The sequence below is a fragment of the Emydura macquarii genome, unplaced genomic scaffold, assembly GCF_026122565.2.
Source record: "Emydura macquarii macquarii isolate MOO-44397 ecotype Brisbane River unplaced genomic scaffold, CSIRO-AGI_Emac_v2 contig_2768, whole genome shotgun sequence".
Classification (NCBI taxonomy): Eukaryota; Metazoa; Chordata; order Testudines; family Chelidae; genus Emydura; species Emydura macquarii.
Genome location: NW_027132905.1, coordinates 43,589,559 through 43,607,762, shown reverse-complemented (window position 1 = coordinate 43,607,762; position 18,204 = coordinate 43,589,559). Strand labels below are relative to the sequence as shown.

General features: G+C 51.5%; 1 protein-coding gene across 2 annotated transcripts in view; it reads left to right on the top strand.

Moving 5' to 3' along the window:
* Positions 1–18,204, top strand: part of AGRN (agrin) — a 212,800-nt gene that overhangs the window by 67,227 nt on the left and 127,369 nt on the right. For both annotated transcript variants that reach the window (XM_067567281.1, XM_067567280.1), the window contains exon 3: positions 17,825–17,845. In XM_067567281.1, the coding sequence (XP_067423382.1) occupies positions 17,825–17,845 (21 nt within the window). The remainder of the gene's footprint in view (positions 1–17,824; positions 17,846–18,204) is intronic.

Genomic DNA, 18,204 nt, shown 5'->3' with positions numbered 1-18,204 from the left:
ACAATGCTATAATGTTTTGGGTTGCAAACAGTTCAAGAGAGCAGATGTGAATGGGTCTAAAGATCAATCTGGATCCAATACAATATAAAAATATCTTTAAATATTTCAGAGAAATGCTACCATTTGTCTCAGATTTTTTTCTAAGCTGATTTTTTTTTTTCAAAACCTAACTTGACTCAACATCTCCCCTTCATAAAAAGTTGGGCTGTGTGAGGTTAATGGCTAAAGCAAACAAAGCCAGCTGATATGAAACCTCTTATCCGCTTGCTGTAAAAACAGCAGGCTTGCCAAGAGCTGGATTCCCTTCCCCATGTTTTGTATGAGTCATTCCACTTTCTGTACACCTAATATCAGGGTGTCTGCTCTCATAATTCCTTGTGTCATCAGATCTCATCTAGATCAGAAATTCCTGCAATGTAGGAGTTGCCATTTTTGATCAGCCAATGGTCCAGCTAGACCAGTGCATGTCTGACAGTGACCAGTTCAGATGCTTTAATGGAAAGTGCAAGAAACCCAGTAGAAACTATGAAGTAACTTGTCCCAAGGAAAAGCTTCTTTCTACTCACCATCATTTAGGGGTTGGCTTATGCCTGAAGCATGAAGACTTATATCTGTTCTATCCTCTCTGAGGACCTTATTATCTGCAGTCTGTGAAGTGTAATCCGTGCCAGTGGCACTATATAAATATTGACTAGAATTAGCTTGGGATGGAGGAAACTTTAACCCAATGTTGCAAATCAGGAGTCAGGCTGGTTACTTCTCTAGCGTGGCTCAGGACTGGATTATTTTGCCATGCTCCTGCAGTGGTTTGGATCTAGGTTGCTGGGAGAGGGGAGGGGGAGGCACATAAAGGGAATCAATAGGGTTCGAATGGGAGTTGGGCTATCTGTGAGATCGTGCTGGCAGTGGATGAATGGAAATCAAGTTGGAGTGGTAAGGAAGGCTGGGGCGGGGGAGGAATAGCTGGGGAATGTTATTGTAGGATCCCCATCAAAAGATTGAGAAGGAGTTGTCTTTAGCCAGAGAGAATGGAGTTAAATGCTTCACAGCCAAGGCAGCTGCTTGTGTAGTCTGCCCTACATGGGACTCCGGCAATGACAATTCTCCAAAGGGAGAGAGAATGAATTTTAATGGAATCTTGAAAGACTTTAAATTTTCATGTTAACTTCAATTATTTAGGACAGTTGAAAAGCAACTTTAAAGCATCATAAAAAGAAAGGAAAATAGGAGGCAAACTTGGTTTTTAGATTAATTTGATTTGCATTTTGTTCTGCTGCAGTAAGACAAGGCTATTTTAAAGACGGACTGTGGAGTCCGTTATTCCAGCCTGAGGCAGTGATAAAGGGGGTGGGCAGGGAATGGCTCAAGCCCTGGTTGGAAGGAAAAAAGGGCCCAGTGGCGGGGATGCGGGGGAGAGGTATCACAATAGCACAGTGGGGGTAAAACTACTGCATGGGCGAGGACTCTGGAGCGTGGGAGGTGGATCTCCGCAGCCGATGGCACCGCGGTGCTGTCTCCGTTGCAGATTTCGCTTGAGGCAGAAAATGGGAGGCAGGTCTGTATGGTCGTGGCCGTGTGTTTGCAGACAAGTTAGCCTGTCTTCCTTTTGCTAGCTCCCGCTCTGCCATATGGCATGGTGCAGCAGTGGCCCGACTCTAGGTGGGGATGGGGGTTGGTGTCTGAGTCCCAAGTGTGTTCACAAGAAAAATCATGATTCACAATGAGTTAATCTGCCAGTGGGGACACAGCCGGTGGGGGGGCCAGGCTGTGTTGATCCAGGCTGCGAACACTTGTTTTTACCCAAGGGATCAGCCTCCAAGGATGAGCAAACGTTTGTAACTTAGAGCAAAGGTGTGGAGAGTGTCTACATTAGCCTGGACAAACGTGTTAATTATCTCAGGTTAATTGGCAATCCAGCTCACCCAAGGTAAGAGTCTAGTGAAGACACAGACAAGCCCTTCCATGTAGGCAATGCGGGACAAAGGACAGGTCTATGTTACAGCCTTCTGCTGGTGTGAAGAGGTCTGGTCTTTGACTGACGGAAGTCCATAGTGTAGATGCAACTATCCCAGCAAAACTATGTTTTTACCACTTGTCTACACCACAGAGCCTTGGCTGGGCAGTCCTGCTATGCTGACATAGCTCTGTAGTGGCGATGCAATGCAGGCAAACAGAAGGACGTCTGGTGCCTTATCTGCACCCACCTCCCTGAACAACCGCAGCTCTTCTGACAGAAGCACTCTTCTCTCTGCATAGCTGGGCCTACACCAGGGGTTTTCCCCAGCATCACTATGCAGGGGTCTTGGACAGGGGTCTTGGAGGCTCATCATGCTCCACCTGATGGCTTATTGGCATCCGCTAGAACCAGAACTCTTTGAAGCCCAGCTCAGATAGGAGGCTTCAGAGCGCCTGGTTGGCCCACTCCTCCTACCTTAAGCAAGGGGGAAGGGAACAGGACGTTATCTCTACAACTGGGCTCCGCCCTGGTACGGACCGCTGACCCCATGCTACCTGCTCTCGTCTCCTGGTCCTAACTCCTGGTGTCTGAATCTCAGCCCGTGACCTCAGTTCCTGACCTCCTGGATCTAAAACCCCAGCTGGCATGGGGCTCCCTTAACCACTCGGCCTGACTGCCTGTGTTTCGAGCCTGACAGCTAGTGAGGCGATGATTTTTTTCTTCTTCTTCTTCTTCTTTTTCCACACTCCTGGCTGACATGGCTATGCCAGTCAAGCTTTGTAGTGTAGACCAGGCCTTGGTTTTTGCTCGTGGAAGGGCAGTTTTACTAGCCTGGTACGAAGCACTAGGAGCATGACTGGAAGAGTGCAGGGAGTCATGTCTGCCTGCTCAATGCATTTGTTTTCCTGCATGGATTTGGAGGACTCTCTACAGTTCAGGTCCCATTCGTTTGTATCCTGCCGCTGGGCCCTGTGTGAAGAGGCACCCAGCACTTCTGACTCGGCAGTGTAGCCTTCCCCACCTCGCCACTCCATTGTCCCACTCCAGGGGGGTGCTCGATGGCCCTGATCCTGTCAGGTCCCGAGCACCCTCCGTTCCGATTGACTTCAGTGGGTCAGTGTGTCGCCACATGGGGCCCTTGGTTTGCAGCGGCAGTGGGAGAGAGCAGTCGTACGTCTGTCTGTCTGGGCCTGGGTGCAAGTTAATGTCACCAGCACGGCTCGCCTCTCCCAACAAAAGCCTTGCTCCTCTGAGCCCCATGCAGTTCTTCAAGTTCGCCTCTTGCTGAGCCCCGAGCATCTGTCTGCAGTTGTTCCCGAGCCCCGCCAGGCTGCTGCTCAGCAGCTCTTCAAGGGCACCCCACCGGTGCAGAGAGGCTCCGCAGCACAAACGTGCCTTTTATTCCCCACCGCGGAGAGCTGCCAGGCCTGGCCATCTTCCCAGAAAGCCGTGCTCTTTTAGAACATAAGCAGCGATTGTCTTAGCCCTGGGACTTTGTGATCTGAGCTCCGCCGGAGTCGGGAGAGGAGAAGGATACTCAGTGCAAAAGGGACTGTTGGGAAAGTGGCTCGAGGAATAAGCGCGTCTCAAGTCTCTTAATTACATTAGCGTCACCAAAAATAATGCTGCCCCTCCTTCCTCCGCACTTGATTCACTCTGTCCTCCTCCCTGGCAGCTATTTAAGGAGGCTGTTGTACTTAGCCTGTCTCCGCAGAAGAGCAGGGCCTTTGTTAAGGCAGACGGGGAGGAACTCAGCGGAAAGAATTGTCATATTGCAACAGTCTGCTATCCCGAAAACAGCCCCAGCTCAGACATGAGGTTCCTGGGAGTGTTTGAGTGCTGTGACAGGTGCTTTAGAAAGGAGGGATGATGCTGGAAATGCAGGGTGTGTCCATCCGCCATCCCTTTGTGGCTAGACAATGAAATCCGAGTCCCTTCACAGGTGGATGCTGTTGTGCGGGATAGGTAGATGTCCCTCTCTGTTGTGTTTTTTTTTAATCATGTGTTTTGAATCCAATGGAGGGGTTTGTTTAATTTTGCTTTCCTGCTGCTTGTCCCCTCTGCCTGATTTCTTGGGCCTGTTGGTGAGTGGTGAGTCCACTGTGCAATGTGCTGTACAACTTGGAACCAAAGATGGTCCCGGCCCCAAAGAACTTACAGCATAAGGGTAAGATGAACCAGCATGTTGGAGACAGATGTGGGAGCTCAAGGAAACAATGAGGAGTTATTGGCCCTGGTCTCCCGCACAGTGGATGCCAGACTATTGTCAGCAAGCAGCACTCTGTTCTCACTGAGTTTTCAGGGTTTGTTCAAAGCCAGAGCCGGGTAGGATATAGGAAAGGCGTATTCTGATGGCTTTGTCACAGACCCAAGCGGAGCCTCTCCGTATTAGACAGAGTCATTTATTTTAAACGATAGACGTTAAACTACATCGCAAGAACAAAGGGGCATCTAATGAAATGAAAAAGTGGCAAATTCCAAACAGATGTAAGCCGTTCCTTGCTGGCATGGTGTGTGAGTAGACTCTGGAACTCATTGACACAGGAAGTTGTTGGGGCCAAGAACTTGGCATGCTTCAGAAACAGATTGGATGCTTAACAGAAGTAACCTGAATCTCCAGCATTGTCAGCAATAGTTTTAACACATTTTGGAACCTCCATTTTTCAGGAAATAAACCCAGCTCTACCTCTGAGGGTACAGCTACACAGGGATAAAAGACCCACAGCACGGCTGTGGCTGGCCCAGGTCAGCTGACTCGGGTTGCGGAGTTAAAAATTGCGGTGTAGATGTTCGGGCTCGGGGGACCTTCCACCTTAGATTCCCAGAGATCATACTCTAGCCTGAGCCCGAACATCTACACAGCAATTTTTCAGTCCCGTGACCCTGAGTCAGCTGACCCAGGCCAGCCTTGGGTTTTTATCCCTGCGAGACAGACAGGAGGTCAGCGTGAGACCTAAAGTGAGGGCAGGCTACTTTGCATCTGCTACTGCAGGATTCTTGCGTCTTCCTCTGATGCATTTGGTGCTGGCCGCTATCTGAGACCAGATACTGGGCACATGGACCTCAGGTCTAATCCTGCCTGGCGGTTTCCAAGTGACCAGAGAGAATGTAATTGCCCAGTTTGCAGGATGGTACCAGCTGTCCCGCTGAGCCCAACGTGCTGCCCTTCCCCTTCTGAAGTGACAGCTGCCTTTAAAGACGTTCATGAGACCCAGAACTAGAGGAGCGTTCCCACGAACCTCTGCAAATTGAGATCGCCGAGCAGCCTGGAGCTGCTAACGGACCCATTCCTGCCCCACTGAAGTGAATGGATGCTTTGCCATTGACTCCAGTTTTGGATGAGCTCTGTTGTGCTTTTATCGGAGACCTAATGAAAAATTACTCTCTATTCCTCCCGGATCCTTTAACAGGGGGACGCCATGGGGGTCTTGTTTGTAAAAACCAACCTCTCATGGGTGGAAGGGAGCATGAGAGGGGGGACAGTCGTTAGGTGATTTCACGAGTCATTTAGCTGTGAGGCCAGGCCCTCGGGTGGGTTGGAGTTGCTGTTTCAGCCTAATCCGGCAGAGCAGTGATCCTCTGCCGCTGGCCAGGACTCCGCCTGCCGCCGTCGTGACCTGAGTAAACTTTCCACAGCTTCAGTGCAATTGTTAGTGTAAAGAGATTCTGCCACCGCTTCCCTTTCCCCAACCCCCGGCAGCTTCTTAAAAGGCCTGGGTGGTGGTGGCGGCACTGAGGGGAAACCTCAAATCCTCGCAAAGCAATTACTGCTAACGAGATACTTCCTACGCGTCTGGTTTCAATTCTGGCCATGCTGGAGGCTGCTCTACAGCGGTGGGGAGAAATGTGGTCTTCTCTCCTCCTCTTCCAGAAGGAAGTCAGTTTTCTCATTAGCATGCATCTTCCAAGCCAATCCAGAGCAATTAATTAACACTTTAAATTGCACCTCCCCAGGGGGGTTGAGTTTTATGCAGTGGCAATTATTGGACGTTGATCACATGCCAATTGATTGATATGTGCTTTAAAGAGTGTAATGTATATAATTGCTAGGTAATTTACAAGAACAAATGCAACTGAATGCCTTAGACTTAAGAAAATCTGTGCATTAAATGTTGACTGCAAAGAAAATTGAGCGAGGTTTTTGTTTTTTTGTTTTGTTTTAATTTCTGAGTACTAGTTTGGCAGCCCTGGAAACTCTCCAGTTCGTCACAGCCCAGCCAGTGCCCAGACTGGCTTTCCCAGCCCATTTGGCCCAATCCTGACTTGAGGAGGAGACCCTCTGTGATGTTGGTGTTCTCAGCAAAGAGGCTGAACTAAGGAGACTGTTCAGGATGGTCTCCAGTGATCTGGACTTTTCTGCTGTAGAACACGACACCCGACCCAACCTGCCTGCCATGACCCACCCAGAGACGTGGGATTTTCAAAGGTGGCCTGGATTTGTGCCAGTGACCAAGAGTGATCTTTTAAGCCCTCTGATGCCGGAGGCCTGTCTACACCGCAGCCTCCCCAGTTGCTCCTGCCAACAACGAGTTAAAGCCCCTTGTTTTCCTAAGGTAGGCTGCAGCCTTGGAACAGGATGTAGTGAGGTGCAATGGTCTGGGAGAGTGAGGAAGGTGGAGGGATTTTAGGGCATCCGTGTTGCTTTGATGCCCTTCAAACTCCCGGAGCAGCCATTGGAAGGTATGTGAAATAAGCTGAGTGCTCTGGGCTAGTTCCTAGCAAGTGAAACACCAGGCTGTAGCCTTGGGAGGGATTAGGGATTCCTCCCTAATCAGTATTGACTCAGAGATGAATGCTGCAAAGATCTGCCTAGTCTTTTCCTGTCCCCCTTGACCTTTCATGTTGACAGGAGCACTAGGGGAAACTGGCTTCTGTGCTTGTTTCTGTGTGAGGAGCTCTGCACAGAGGGAGGTGGTGGTGGGATCTTGTATTGAGCAGAAATCAGAGCAAGGCTTGGATTCAATGACACCTTCTCTCTTCACCCCCAGCTGACTGTGTTCTAGAATCTCCATTGCTGTGATTCTTTCCATTCATTGTCTTGACAAGTCTGGGTTGAAATCAGATGACATTCGATTTTGGAGCTTCCACAGGTGTGATCCTTTAAAAATCGTAACTCGGATCTTTCTCCAGCCACACCCCTCCTCTGACTCTTCCTCCCTGTTTCTAAACCATCCGAAGTCCAACTGGCTGGCAGCATTATCCAGGGAGCGCCCTCTCTCCTCCGCTGCTTTTCTAATTAGCCTGTCTCCTTAGCACCCGAGGAGTGAGAGTGAGGGGTAGCAGAAGCTGTCCTGCGTTGGCTGTGAACTGTGATGGCTTGATCTGCCACAAGCAGGTCCCTGATTATTTATTTTAATTTCATTTTTTAAACCACATTTATTTTCTTTTAAATAATGAAGCTCTTTTCCTTCAGGTTCTTAACACGCATATCTACCCTCTAGCTTCACTGCCTTCCAGCCACTTTGGCATAGAAAGGGTTGGGAGGAATAGCAAATGATACTTTATTTGTATTGTGATAGCTCCTAGCAATCCGAGTCCTGCTCAGGACCCCAGTGGAAGGCCAGCGGTTCTCAACCAGGGGTATGTGTACCCCTGGGAGTACGCAGAGGTCTTCCAGGGGGTACATCAACTCATCTAGATATTTGCCTAGCTTTACAACAGGCTACATAGAAAGCATTAGCAACGTCAGTGCAAACTACAATTTTATATGGACAATGACTTGTTTATACTGCTCTATCTGCCAGACACTTATATGTACGTACACTATTTGTATTCCAATTGATTTTAGAATTTATGGTGAAATTGAGAAAGTAAGCAATTGTCCAGTAATACGGTGCTGTGCCGTTTTTGTGTCTGATTTTGTAAGGAAGTCGTTTTTAAGTGAGGCGAAATGTGGGGTATGCAAAGCAAATCAGCCTCCTGGAAAAATTGAGAGCCACTGTGCTAGGCGATGTACAAACACAGAACAAAAATATGGTCCCAAAAATTGTGAGTGGTGTTTTTAAGTGGATTGGTCTCTTGATTTTTTTTAACTCTTTCTGGCTCAGATTTTTTAACCTGTCCTGCCTTTGCATGCTCGGATTGTTACTGTTACCCTCTGAATTTTAAGCTGGGCCACTCCACAGGCGGAAGGTAGAGGAAACCCAGCTCCTATTGCCTCCTTGCCCAATCCAATGACCTCTCTCTTTATGGAACTCACAACTGCTCTGGCCCTGTGGTCACCCATCTTTCGCCAGGCTTCTGGGGCTTGCCTCCAGGTGGGCTGGGGAGAGCGAATGCAGTCAGAGTTGGGAGACCCTCTGCTGGGCTCTGATGATGGGAACAAAGACGACGTACACACCGTTGATGAGTGAAACAGAGCGGGGAGGCCTTGACTTCTGTGGGCATGAAGTGGTAAAGGCAGGGCCCTGTTTTCCATTATTAGATCGCCTTGGGTACGTCTACAGAGCAAAAGAAAAAACCCGTGGTAGCGAATCATAGAGCCCTAGTCAACTGCCCTGGGCTGGCGCTGCGGGGCTGAAAATGACTGGAGATGTTTTGGGGGCTTGGGCTGGAGCCCAGGCTCTGAAACAAGCCCACCCCCAGCTAGGTTTCAGCGCCAGCCTGAATCAGCTGATCCAGACTTGGAGACTCATTGCTGTGGAGTTTTGTTGCCGTGTAGACGCACCCTTAGATTCCGGCTGCTTGAAGCCTGTTCTTCGAGAACACGGCTAGAGCATGAGATTAAAACCATTAAAGTTTTATAACCATTCAAACACAGATTGTCAGCCTCCTATGTTAAAATATACAAAGTCAATATCCTTCAATCAAACTCTGCGTTCTCCAGCATTGTTCTGATGTGGCCTACCTGTACGTTTCTATTATCGATGGAAGTAAGTAAGTGCGTGCGTGTGCGCGTGCGTGTACACGGTGAAATCAGACGTTTGCCAACCAAGACTGACTGATTAAAAATCGAATCCTTCCGAGCCTAGAGATAGGTTTGGTCATTGGAATTGGTAGGATAAAGCGCGAGGAGGGGGAAGATCTTGAAATCCACTCGTTAAAGGATTTGCTGGCTCACTTATTTGAGCATCTGTAACGATAATAGGCTGTCGAGTGCGTGATTACTGCTGCCCTCTTCCACGTGGAATCAGAATTGATCTGTGTCATAGAGACACTGCTGCTAGTGGAGATCCTCCTCTTGTTCAAGGGGTGCAGGCCCATGGTGGTTTTTTCAGCAGGAGAATTTGGGTTCTGACCTTGCTGTTGCTGGGACTTTCCAAGTGTCTTGGCGTTCCGCATGGTGATCAGTGTGAAATCCTAGGTGGCCGCTGCCTTGACATTAGCCCTGTTTTTACAGATGAGAGGAGCTGTCATAGGCTGTGGCTTGCCCAAGGGTGCGGATTATGCTAGAGGGGTTCAGTGCACTGGGAGCTGGAGCTTTACTTATATTGGGTGTCCTAAACCCGACTCTGCCGCTAGCCTGTTGGGTGACCTTGGTCAAGTCACTTCCATCCTGATTTTCAGAAGCGTCTCCTCCAGTGGTAGCAGTGGCTCGGCACAGCTGAAAATCAGGCGTTCGCCTCCCATGCCTCAGTTTCCCCAGCTATATGGGGCTGATTCCTGCCCACTTTTGTGCAATACATTGAGATCTATAGCGGCTAAGTAGAATCTCAGCCCTGCTTATTTGATGCAGGGGCTAGCCGCTTTATCGAGCTGCCGTTGCCCCAGGGTAGGCCATCGCTGCATGTCCATCCAGCCACGTTCCGTTAGGCACTGCACATGCATTGGCTTGCTGTCCTGCGGTGAGACCCTCACAAAAACCGCTCGCTTCTCCTCCGTCCATCGTGCGTCTGTGTCCAAGAGGAACTGCTGAAGTCGATATGTCTGACCTTGAAACTGAAGCACTTCTTTCTCGTTTAAAATATATATTAGAACAAAACCCATTTTCCCCCCCGCCCCACTTGATGTTGGCAGCTGCTCTATTGAGCCACGGTGCGATAAAGGGAAAATCAAAGCACTGCTAAATCCGTTGGAGTTGAAAGCTAGTGCAGGCTCTCGGGCTATTGGCCTCAATTACACTTTTGTTCTCAAAATGAAGCGGGCGAGAGAAATCCCACAAAAACCCGCGTCATTTCCCTGAACCTTGTGAAGGAAGTAGGGGTGAACGGGGGGACTGGGATGTGTCGAGGCAAACGGGTGGCACTGTGATATCTGGGCCACAGGGCAGGAGAGTGCAGCCATGTGGTCTGATGCACTCACTCCAGGGGAGTATGTGGGCAGACTCTAACCTGGCTGTCAGGATGTGGCGTGGGGGTGGCTGCCATTGAAGCGCAGAGTGGCCGGAGCTGTGTTCGGCTCGGAAGCCTTAAGGAGTCAGAGGTGATTTCTGGTAAATGGGGGGTCAGAGGGATCTGCCTGTAGCAGCAGCTCTGTCCCAGATGGATTCGCTTACAGATACTGGGTTGCCGGGCTGCCTGTCCTTTTCATCCGCCCTTTATTTATTTGTGTAGGCTCAGGCTTTCATTAGCGAGTTCTTTCCTGCCCACTACTAATTTGCAGTAGTAGCCAGAGGGCTGACTGAGGAAGTACGGCCTAATGGTTAGGGCCCTTGCCTAGAATTTGGGAGGCCAGGGTTCAGTTCCCTTCTCCATACAAGAGGCCTTGGGCAAGTCACTGAGCCGCTCTTTGCCTCAGTTTCTCCATCTCTAAAATGGGGATAATATTTCCCTACCTCACAGAGGTACTGTGAGGATAAACCTATTAAGTTGTGCGATGCTGAGTTGCTAGGGTGATAAGGGCCATAGACACCCCTAAGATAGACCTGGCTCTGGGGCTGCCTCGTGCTAGGTGCTGCATAGACACACAGCAGCCCCGGCCCCAAAGCGCTTGCCGTAGTTCGGCACAAACACTTCGTCCTGCTGTGGCAGCGTGTCTCTCCCGTGCGTTCTCCGTGTCCCAGTGCAGGATCGCGCCATGCGCTCTGCTCGGGGACAGCAGCGGGTTGCTCTGTGTTGACGCCAGGCTTCAATCACTGTGCCCGACCCAGCGGATGTGCTGGGCATAGGCGCCAACTCCATGGATGCTGAGGGGCTGAGGCACCCACTGGGAAAATAAATAGTGGGTGCTCGGTACCCACTGGCTGACCATCTGCCCGGGTCGGGATGACGGCTCTTGGCAGGCAGCCAGCAGCTCTTTCACACAGGCAGCTGCAGATGCTGTTTGGCATGCCCCACCTGCCCATCAGCTGTTGATTGGTTTAATGTGTTTTTATGGACGCCTCCTTGCTCCGGCAGGGGCTGAGTCGCTGAATCACAGCACAGCCCGCTCCAGCTGGGGACATGGGGGGGCAACTCCCAAGTCATACCCCCTACCCCCCCCCCCCCCAAGCACTGTGTAACAGGAAAGAAAAAGGTTTACAGGGTTAGGTGTGGTCGTCCTGGAAAATTGGGCACCAGTTGGCACCCCCAGCAGCAGACGTCCAGGGATGGGTGGGGGGAACTAAGCCCTGGCCCCTGGAGACTCCCAGCAGAAGCCGGGAGGGTGTGTGTGTGTGGGGCGGGGGAAGTCTCACCAGTTGTCATTGCCTAGGAAAGCCATGGGAGAGCTGGACCCAACCTCTTGACCCTGGCAGAAGCCGGGAGGGGGGCAACTAAGCCCTGGCCTCCGGCAGAAGCTGGGTGGGCGCGAGAAAAGCCCCGTGGGTGGGGAGCTGGACCAGTCCACTGGCTCTAGCTGGCCGGGGGCACCCGCCAGCTAAACGAAAAGTGAGCACACTGGAGTTGTGATCTGTGGCTAATGATGGTATCGCAGGGGATGCCAGCTTCTGCCAGTCGAGCCACTGAGCAGGGGATCTGCGTTGTGCACGCTGAGGCCCCTCAGATCTGCTGTCGCAGTTAAGCTGCTCGCTTACACAGAGGAGCAGTGTGTTTAGCTTTCATCTTTCCAGTGCCACATGTAATTACTTGCCACTGAAATGCAGCCACCTCTTCAGTGGAACATGCCTCCAGGGAATAAGAAATAGCATCCCTTTTTCAAGAACCACTGCTGGACCCTGTGCATGTTCTAACTTCTGAGGGTTTAACTGGGATGAAGGCAGGAGAGCAGAGTTTTATACAGGGTCACGGGTTGATATCCCCCACCCCTCCGGCTCTGGTGCTCCAGAAGTGAAGCTTTGCTCTGGAGAGGGCTGCAGCTCTCCAGGCTGTGGAAGTTCATCTTGTGTCTTTGTTGCAGCTTCTCTCTCTCTCTCCCACAGATTTTCCGAAGGGCGCTATTGTTACAGGCCCAGTGAGCATCTTGTTTTGATATCTGCATATGAAAGCTCCAGTTGCCATGGTGCTGGGCAGGCAGCGATGTGTATTGCCAAGTACGAAGCCCCAGCGGGACCTTAGGGTCCGTTCCTCCTGATGCCAGATACCCGAGGCTGCCCGCAGCGGTGCCCCAGGGAAAAGGGGGCTTTCGGGAAGCGCCTCGTGTTTAAACTCTCCTGAACCTTTGCCCCCAAGGAGAGATAACGAGGCTGCATTGCTCTGGCCAATGATGGGGCATGAAAGCCCAATGGAGAACGCTTGGCACCCAACTTCTGAACCCCTTGTCCAGGGGAGGAAAGGGAGCTCTTGTGCGTGATACGAACACCCAGGAAATAGCCTCTTAGAGTCATGGCTGGGGTGTGACAGCAACCCTCCCTAATATCCTAGCCACTGACGCTGCTTGTAGTGGCTGAATCACCAGCCAGACACACAGCTCTGTGGTTTTTGTGGAGGGCTGGGAAGTTGTCGAGTGGTTAGTGTGTAGGATATTCTCAGCTCTCCCGCTGTCTTTGTGTAGCCTCAGGTAAATCACTCAGTATCTCCATGGCTAAGTTTCCTACTGAGTGACCTTGGGCAAGTCACTTGACCCTCCGGTGCTATCTGTGAAATGGGGTGATGGCTCTGAGCTCCTTTGCAAAGCGCTCTGTGATCTGCTGCAGACAGCACGACAGAAGGGCTAAGGACTAGGATGGTGATGATGGATGTACTTTTCTCAGAGTCGTGGGGCTGAATTAACTCATGATCCCAGAGCTCTTTGAGATCATCGGCTGAGAAACGCTATATGTGCGAAGTAGCATTGAAATGTAACCAACGGCTACAGCCCGGCTATTGCCTGGCAGCCTGCTTGCCTGCTGTGGTAGGATCTGAGCCTTCCTGTGACTGGGTTACAGCCACAGGGCAAAGGTTTGGGAGGGCCGAGCGTTCCCCCACACAACAGACCAGTTTACTTTGATTGTGTTGCACCTATTGATGAATTTCCATGTTCTCTCCTCTCCACAGCTTCACTCTTTGAGCCCTGAAACGCCATTCAGCTGCTTTGTACTTGCAGTACTTGTCATCTGCCTCCGAGCCCTTGAAAAACGACCGAGTGACCCTCACAGCCCTCCTGTCCCCCAAGCAAACACCCAGCTCCTACTCACTCCCACGTTTCCTTTCCAGGAACTTTTTTCTCCTGCTTTAAGGCATCCACGGCTCCTTTGTCTGGGGTCATGCGGTCACTTCTTCCCACTGTGGTAAAGCACTGCACAGCTCTGCGGATTCAGTGGGGTTTTCCAGCTGAAGCAGCTGCTGCTGGCCAGCGGCGGAGGTGGGATGTTGGCCCGGAGTGGCTTGTTGATCTGTTTCCATGGGTCGGTTCTAGGATCTCTGGTTAAAGCACTTCGCTGTGTTTTCTCAGGGGTTTGCCTGGGGTGTAAGAAAGATGAAACCAATCAGGTGCTGTTCCCCCCTTCTCCCCCCATCCCTGGGGACCTCTTAGAAAGGAATTTCTGTGGCCGAGGCGCCTTTTTTTTCAGTCTGCAATCTCTCTCTCTCTCCAGCAGTTTTAATAGTTTTGGATCCAGCTGTGGGGGGCACCCACCCTGTGCCAGTTCCAGCAGTGTCAACCCCAGAGGTTCAATAATCAGGAGCCAGCCCCTCATGCTCCCCAAAATCATGTGATTTGCTTCAGATGAGGTTTTGGTTGGCTTTAAAGGAAGTTGGGATTTTCTTTCTTTGTTTTTGTTTTTTAAAGCACATTTTCAAGCTCTTCTCCACAAGTGTGAAACTTTATTTTTTAAATGCAAGCTGAGACCCTCATTTAATCCCAGGACTCCAGGCGCTCGGGGCTTCCAGAAAGATGCAAAGCATAGTGAGAGCTGGCAACACCATTTAGCCGGAGTTCTTCCAGCTCCAAGACTGTCAATCTGACATCTTTCAAACCAGCTATTATTTTATTTATTATTTGTATTCGCGTAGTGCCTAGGAGCCTAGTCATGGACCAAGACCTCATGGTGCTAGGTGCTGCCTGGAGAAACACCGATGCCCCGCTTTCAAATGTTTTCAACAAAATTCTTTTCGCCTTGAATTGTCCTGGGGCTTAAACCTCTTGTCCCAAGGCAGAGCGGTCAGGTGGGGGTTAAAGGCCTGCGAGTTGTGTGGGAATGTGACAGTGCAGGCAGGCGGGGATGGTCTCAGATGTGGTGGATGTTTTTCTCCCTTCTTGGCTACTGTACTTGAACCCAGCTTCTGCTGGATTGGGAGCACGCGGTCGTGCCCTCCCGGTTCTGAAGCGGGGAGGCTGGCGTTAGGAGTGGAAGGCAGCACTGGGTGGGCGGGAAGCATCATTCTCTCTCTTTTCTCCTGTTGGGGGTGCAGCAAACGGGAACCCTTTAAAATGGGTTGCTAAGGACCCCGTGGTCTGGGCGTTGTAGAGTTCACGGGGCAGGTGGCTCCATGCGGCTGAGCGCTTAAGGCCATCCCAAATCCCGCTGATAGACGCTCCTCCGAGCTTTGTTCTGCCCCTTGGCCCGGTGAGGGGGTAGGTCTGGGCTTCCTTCCTCAGACGCATCCCCAATATCAAAGTGCCTATCTCTAGGTTTCTACGCAGTTGCCCGTCACAGTGGTCTCGGAGCGTGCCTAAGCCCCTCTGCCAGTGCTCATCTCCCCACTCTGCCTCCCTAGCCCCCTGGTGCTGGGTGAAAGGGACCAAGTCTGTTACCAGGTAGGTGCCCCTCTCCCTACGCTCCTGCAGCCAGTTGCCCTGGGGCAGCGAGGAGGGTCCTAGAAATGTTGGGCTGGACGGGACCCAGCCCCCTGTCCTGAGGCAGGACCAAGTCAACCTAGACCGTCCCTGACAGCCTCTCTGCCTGCTTTCTGACCGTCCAGGCTGCTTGGAGATTTGGCATCCCACCCTCCACACGGCTGTCTCCACGGCCTCCCTTTCCTTGCAGGCTAGAGAGACGGGATGGGTGTTGCTCTTCCCTGGGGGGTATCCTGCAGCGTGCCCAGACTGCACAAGGTCCTTGGAGTGCCATCCGAGGTAGAGTTCATGCCCGTTCTCCCAGCTCCAGTTTCAAGTTTGGGGCACCGGTTACTGACCCGTGGGGGTGCTATCTGCTTTTGGGGTCAGGGGAGGGTGAAGGAAATGGGTGCGTAACGAGGTGCATGGTTTAATCTGGAGTTGGCACAGCAGAGGAGGGAAAGCTGGGTCGCTCATTAATCTGACACTGATATTTTACGAACCCCAGCCTGGGCCAAAGGGTCTTAGTTTTGTTCTGTTTTTATCATCCCCAAATAACCTTGCCATCTGGGGATATTTTAATCATTCTTTGCCTCCTCTGCCCGGCAGCTCTGCTGGAAGCTGCAAAAGTAGGGTTGCCAGTGGCGAGTAGCCGCACGTCACTTCCTTGGCGTGGGGCCGGCTCCAGCCCTCAATGCTCACTTTGTTTTTCCCCTAATAGTCTCAGCGAGCAGGCCAGATTCTTCAGTGTCGTGTTACTTTTGTTCCGCAGCCCATTGTGGGAGCAGCCGCTGACGTTGCTTCCGGAGCATCCAGGAGGCTGCAATGCTCTGAGCCTGCAGACCTGCTTCCTGGCTAATTTCCTCCCCCCTTCCCTTTCTTTCTAGTCTCTCTCTTCCCTTTGTTCTTCATCTCCTCTATCCCCCACCACGGTTCATCTTCGCAGCATGCTCCCTCTCTATCCCCATGTGGATCTGGGCTCTCCTAACTCCCAGCTGCACTCTGAAATCCATTTCCCCTCTGCCCCAATCCTCCTTCCAGTCAGACACTGAGCACCTGGCCCAGAAGCCTTTCAACAGCTGCCCTGAGAAAAGTCCTCAAGGAGGATCCCCCTTCAGAACTTTATTCTGCTCTTAACCCTTTGGGGGGGGGGGGTGAGAGAGAGAGATTTTGCAGGATGATTTGCTTCTCTCCTTGGTTTGCAAAAGGAAGAGGCTGGAGCAATGGGGAGATCACGTCCCTAAAGCACCCACGTAGCGGAGCTCTCGAAGAGGTGAGATCTGATCTCTCCGATTTCTGGGGGGCAGAGAGAGCGAGGGCCAGACTCCCACAGGTGTGGCGCATCCAGGACCGCAGTTGAAGCTTAGCATCTCTGATAAGCCAGGCCCTTTGTATTCACCTGAGCTGTAACAATTGCGGTAGCAGAGTATATGGGACAAGGGGCGTAAAGTCTGCATTGAAAGCTGGAGATGTGCATTCACCGACAAGGGAGCTGAGTGCACCTCTTGGGGGAAAGCCAGGGGCTGGAGTTCAAGGGATGCAGCTGCTATCTGGATAGTGCTGTTCAGTGGAGGTGCAACGATCTGCATTTCCCTCCACGTGCCACCCACGGCCTTCCCTGAGCAGATCCGTGGTCAGGCAGATGAGCTCTGTTAAAAGGAGCTACCTGAGTCTCCTTAGCAGAGATGCCACACTCCTGTCTGAGGGGGGCTCCGACCTCTCCTGCTGCTCGGAAAGTAGTGATCCTGGAGGCAGCAGCAGGTGTTTGACTTCAGGTGCCCGAGTTATCCCGTAGCCCTCTTCCCAGGAGTGACGTGCAGAGCCTGGATGAGGCTCAGCTGCCTCGGCCTGCATAGGTCAGTCTGGCCCCTATAACATGCAGCACAGACCTAGCTCCATTCTTCTCTTGATGAGCCTGGGCTGCATTTCCTGCTCTGCGTTCCTCCCTTAGCTGACTTCTGACCAGATTCAGAGAGCTGTGACTTCCTGGGCCAAAGGTGCACAGCGAACAGGGGAGGGGACGAAGGTCATGCAGGGTAATGAGGCTAAGTGGAGGGTGAGAGGAGAAGATGACCCCTCAGTAGGGCTTATCCTGGGAAAATTGCCTGGCATACCTGTTCCAGAAAAACTTTCCCAAGGTGGGCCCTGTTCTGGAATAAAGTCACTTTTATTGCAGAACAACATCCACATGGTGGAGTTACTTCAGAATAGCTATGCTGGTCAATTTCCCTGTGTAGACAAGGCCTTACATACCTGAGTTCTCAACATGGCCAGCTCCCAGTGCTAAAAAATCAAGAGTTGGGCATCAAAAAATCAAGAGATTTGGTTTAAAAATCCATGAGATTTAAAAGAAATGGCACACTTCGGGATTATTTCTTTTGCCTTCTGGAGTTTGAAGCTTTTGGGAGCACTCGGGTCACGTTTTCTAGCTTTTCTTTGCAACCACAAGGGCTAGAACCGTGCGTGCATGCGTGCACATAACGTGCATGGACAGAATTATACTTTCTCTTTAAGGGGCTGGGATGGTTCCCACAGGACACAGGGAGTGAGACCCTGCGGGGCTGGAATGGGACCATCCTTCCCAGCTCCCTGTGGAGTCTGAGTACCTCTCCTTGCTTCCTCTCCTACCCCACCACCCCACCCCTTTGCAGGGAGACACCGCAGCCCCTCGTGCTCCAATTGAAGCCAGCTGTGCGAGGCTGGCCTGGAATCATCAAAGGGGCGGATGGAAGTGGGGCTGCAGGAGACGGGTGCTTTGGGGGGCTGGCAAAGCTTTTGTCTCTCTGTCTGTGTTGCTATGCTAACTGTGTGTTCTCTCCTTTTTCTCCCCCTCACCTCTTCCCCTGCTTTCTAAAGAACATAGGAGGCTTCTCGCGGGTAAGTGATGGTGTATCATCAAGATGCCATTCTTCCTTTCACCATCATCAAACCCACCTCAGATAGTCGTCTCCTCCCCCCCACCCGCTCCATTTAAGCTTCTCCATCAAACTGGGACGTGCTTGAGCAATAGGCAGCCTTCCAGAGGTGGGTGCAAGTTTGCCCGTTCCCGGGTGGCCTGCTGGCTTTTGGGCACGCGTGAACCTCTGAGGCGCTATTGCCATTAGATCGCAGTTTGAAAGGCTGCTCTTGGTTGTTTCCTGGTTCGCTCCCAGGAAGGACTGGCTCTTGCCTTTACTTAATAACTAGCCTGCCAGTGCCAGCTGGTCTTCCAGAGCCAGGCTAAAGCCACTGTCTCT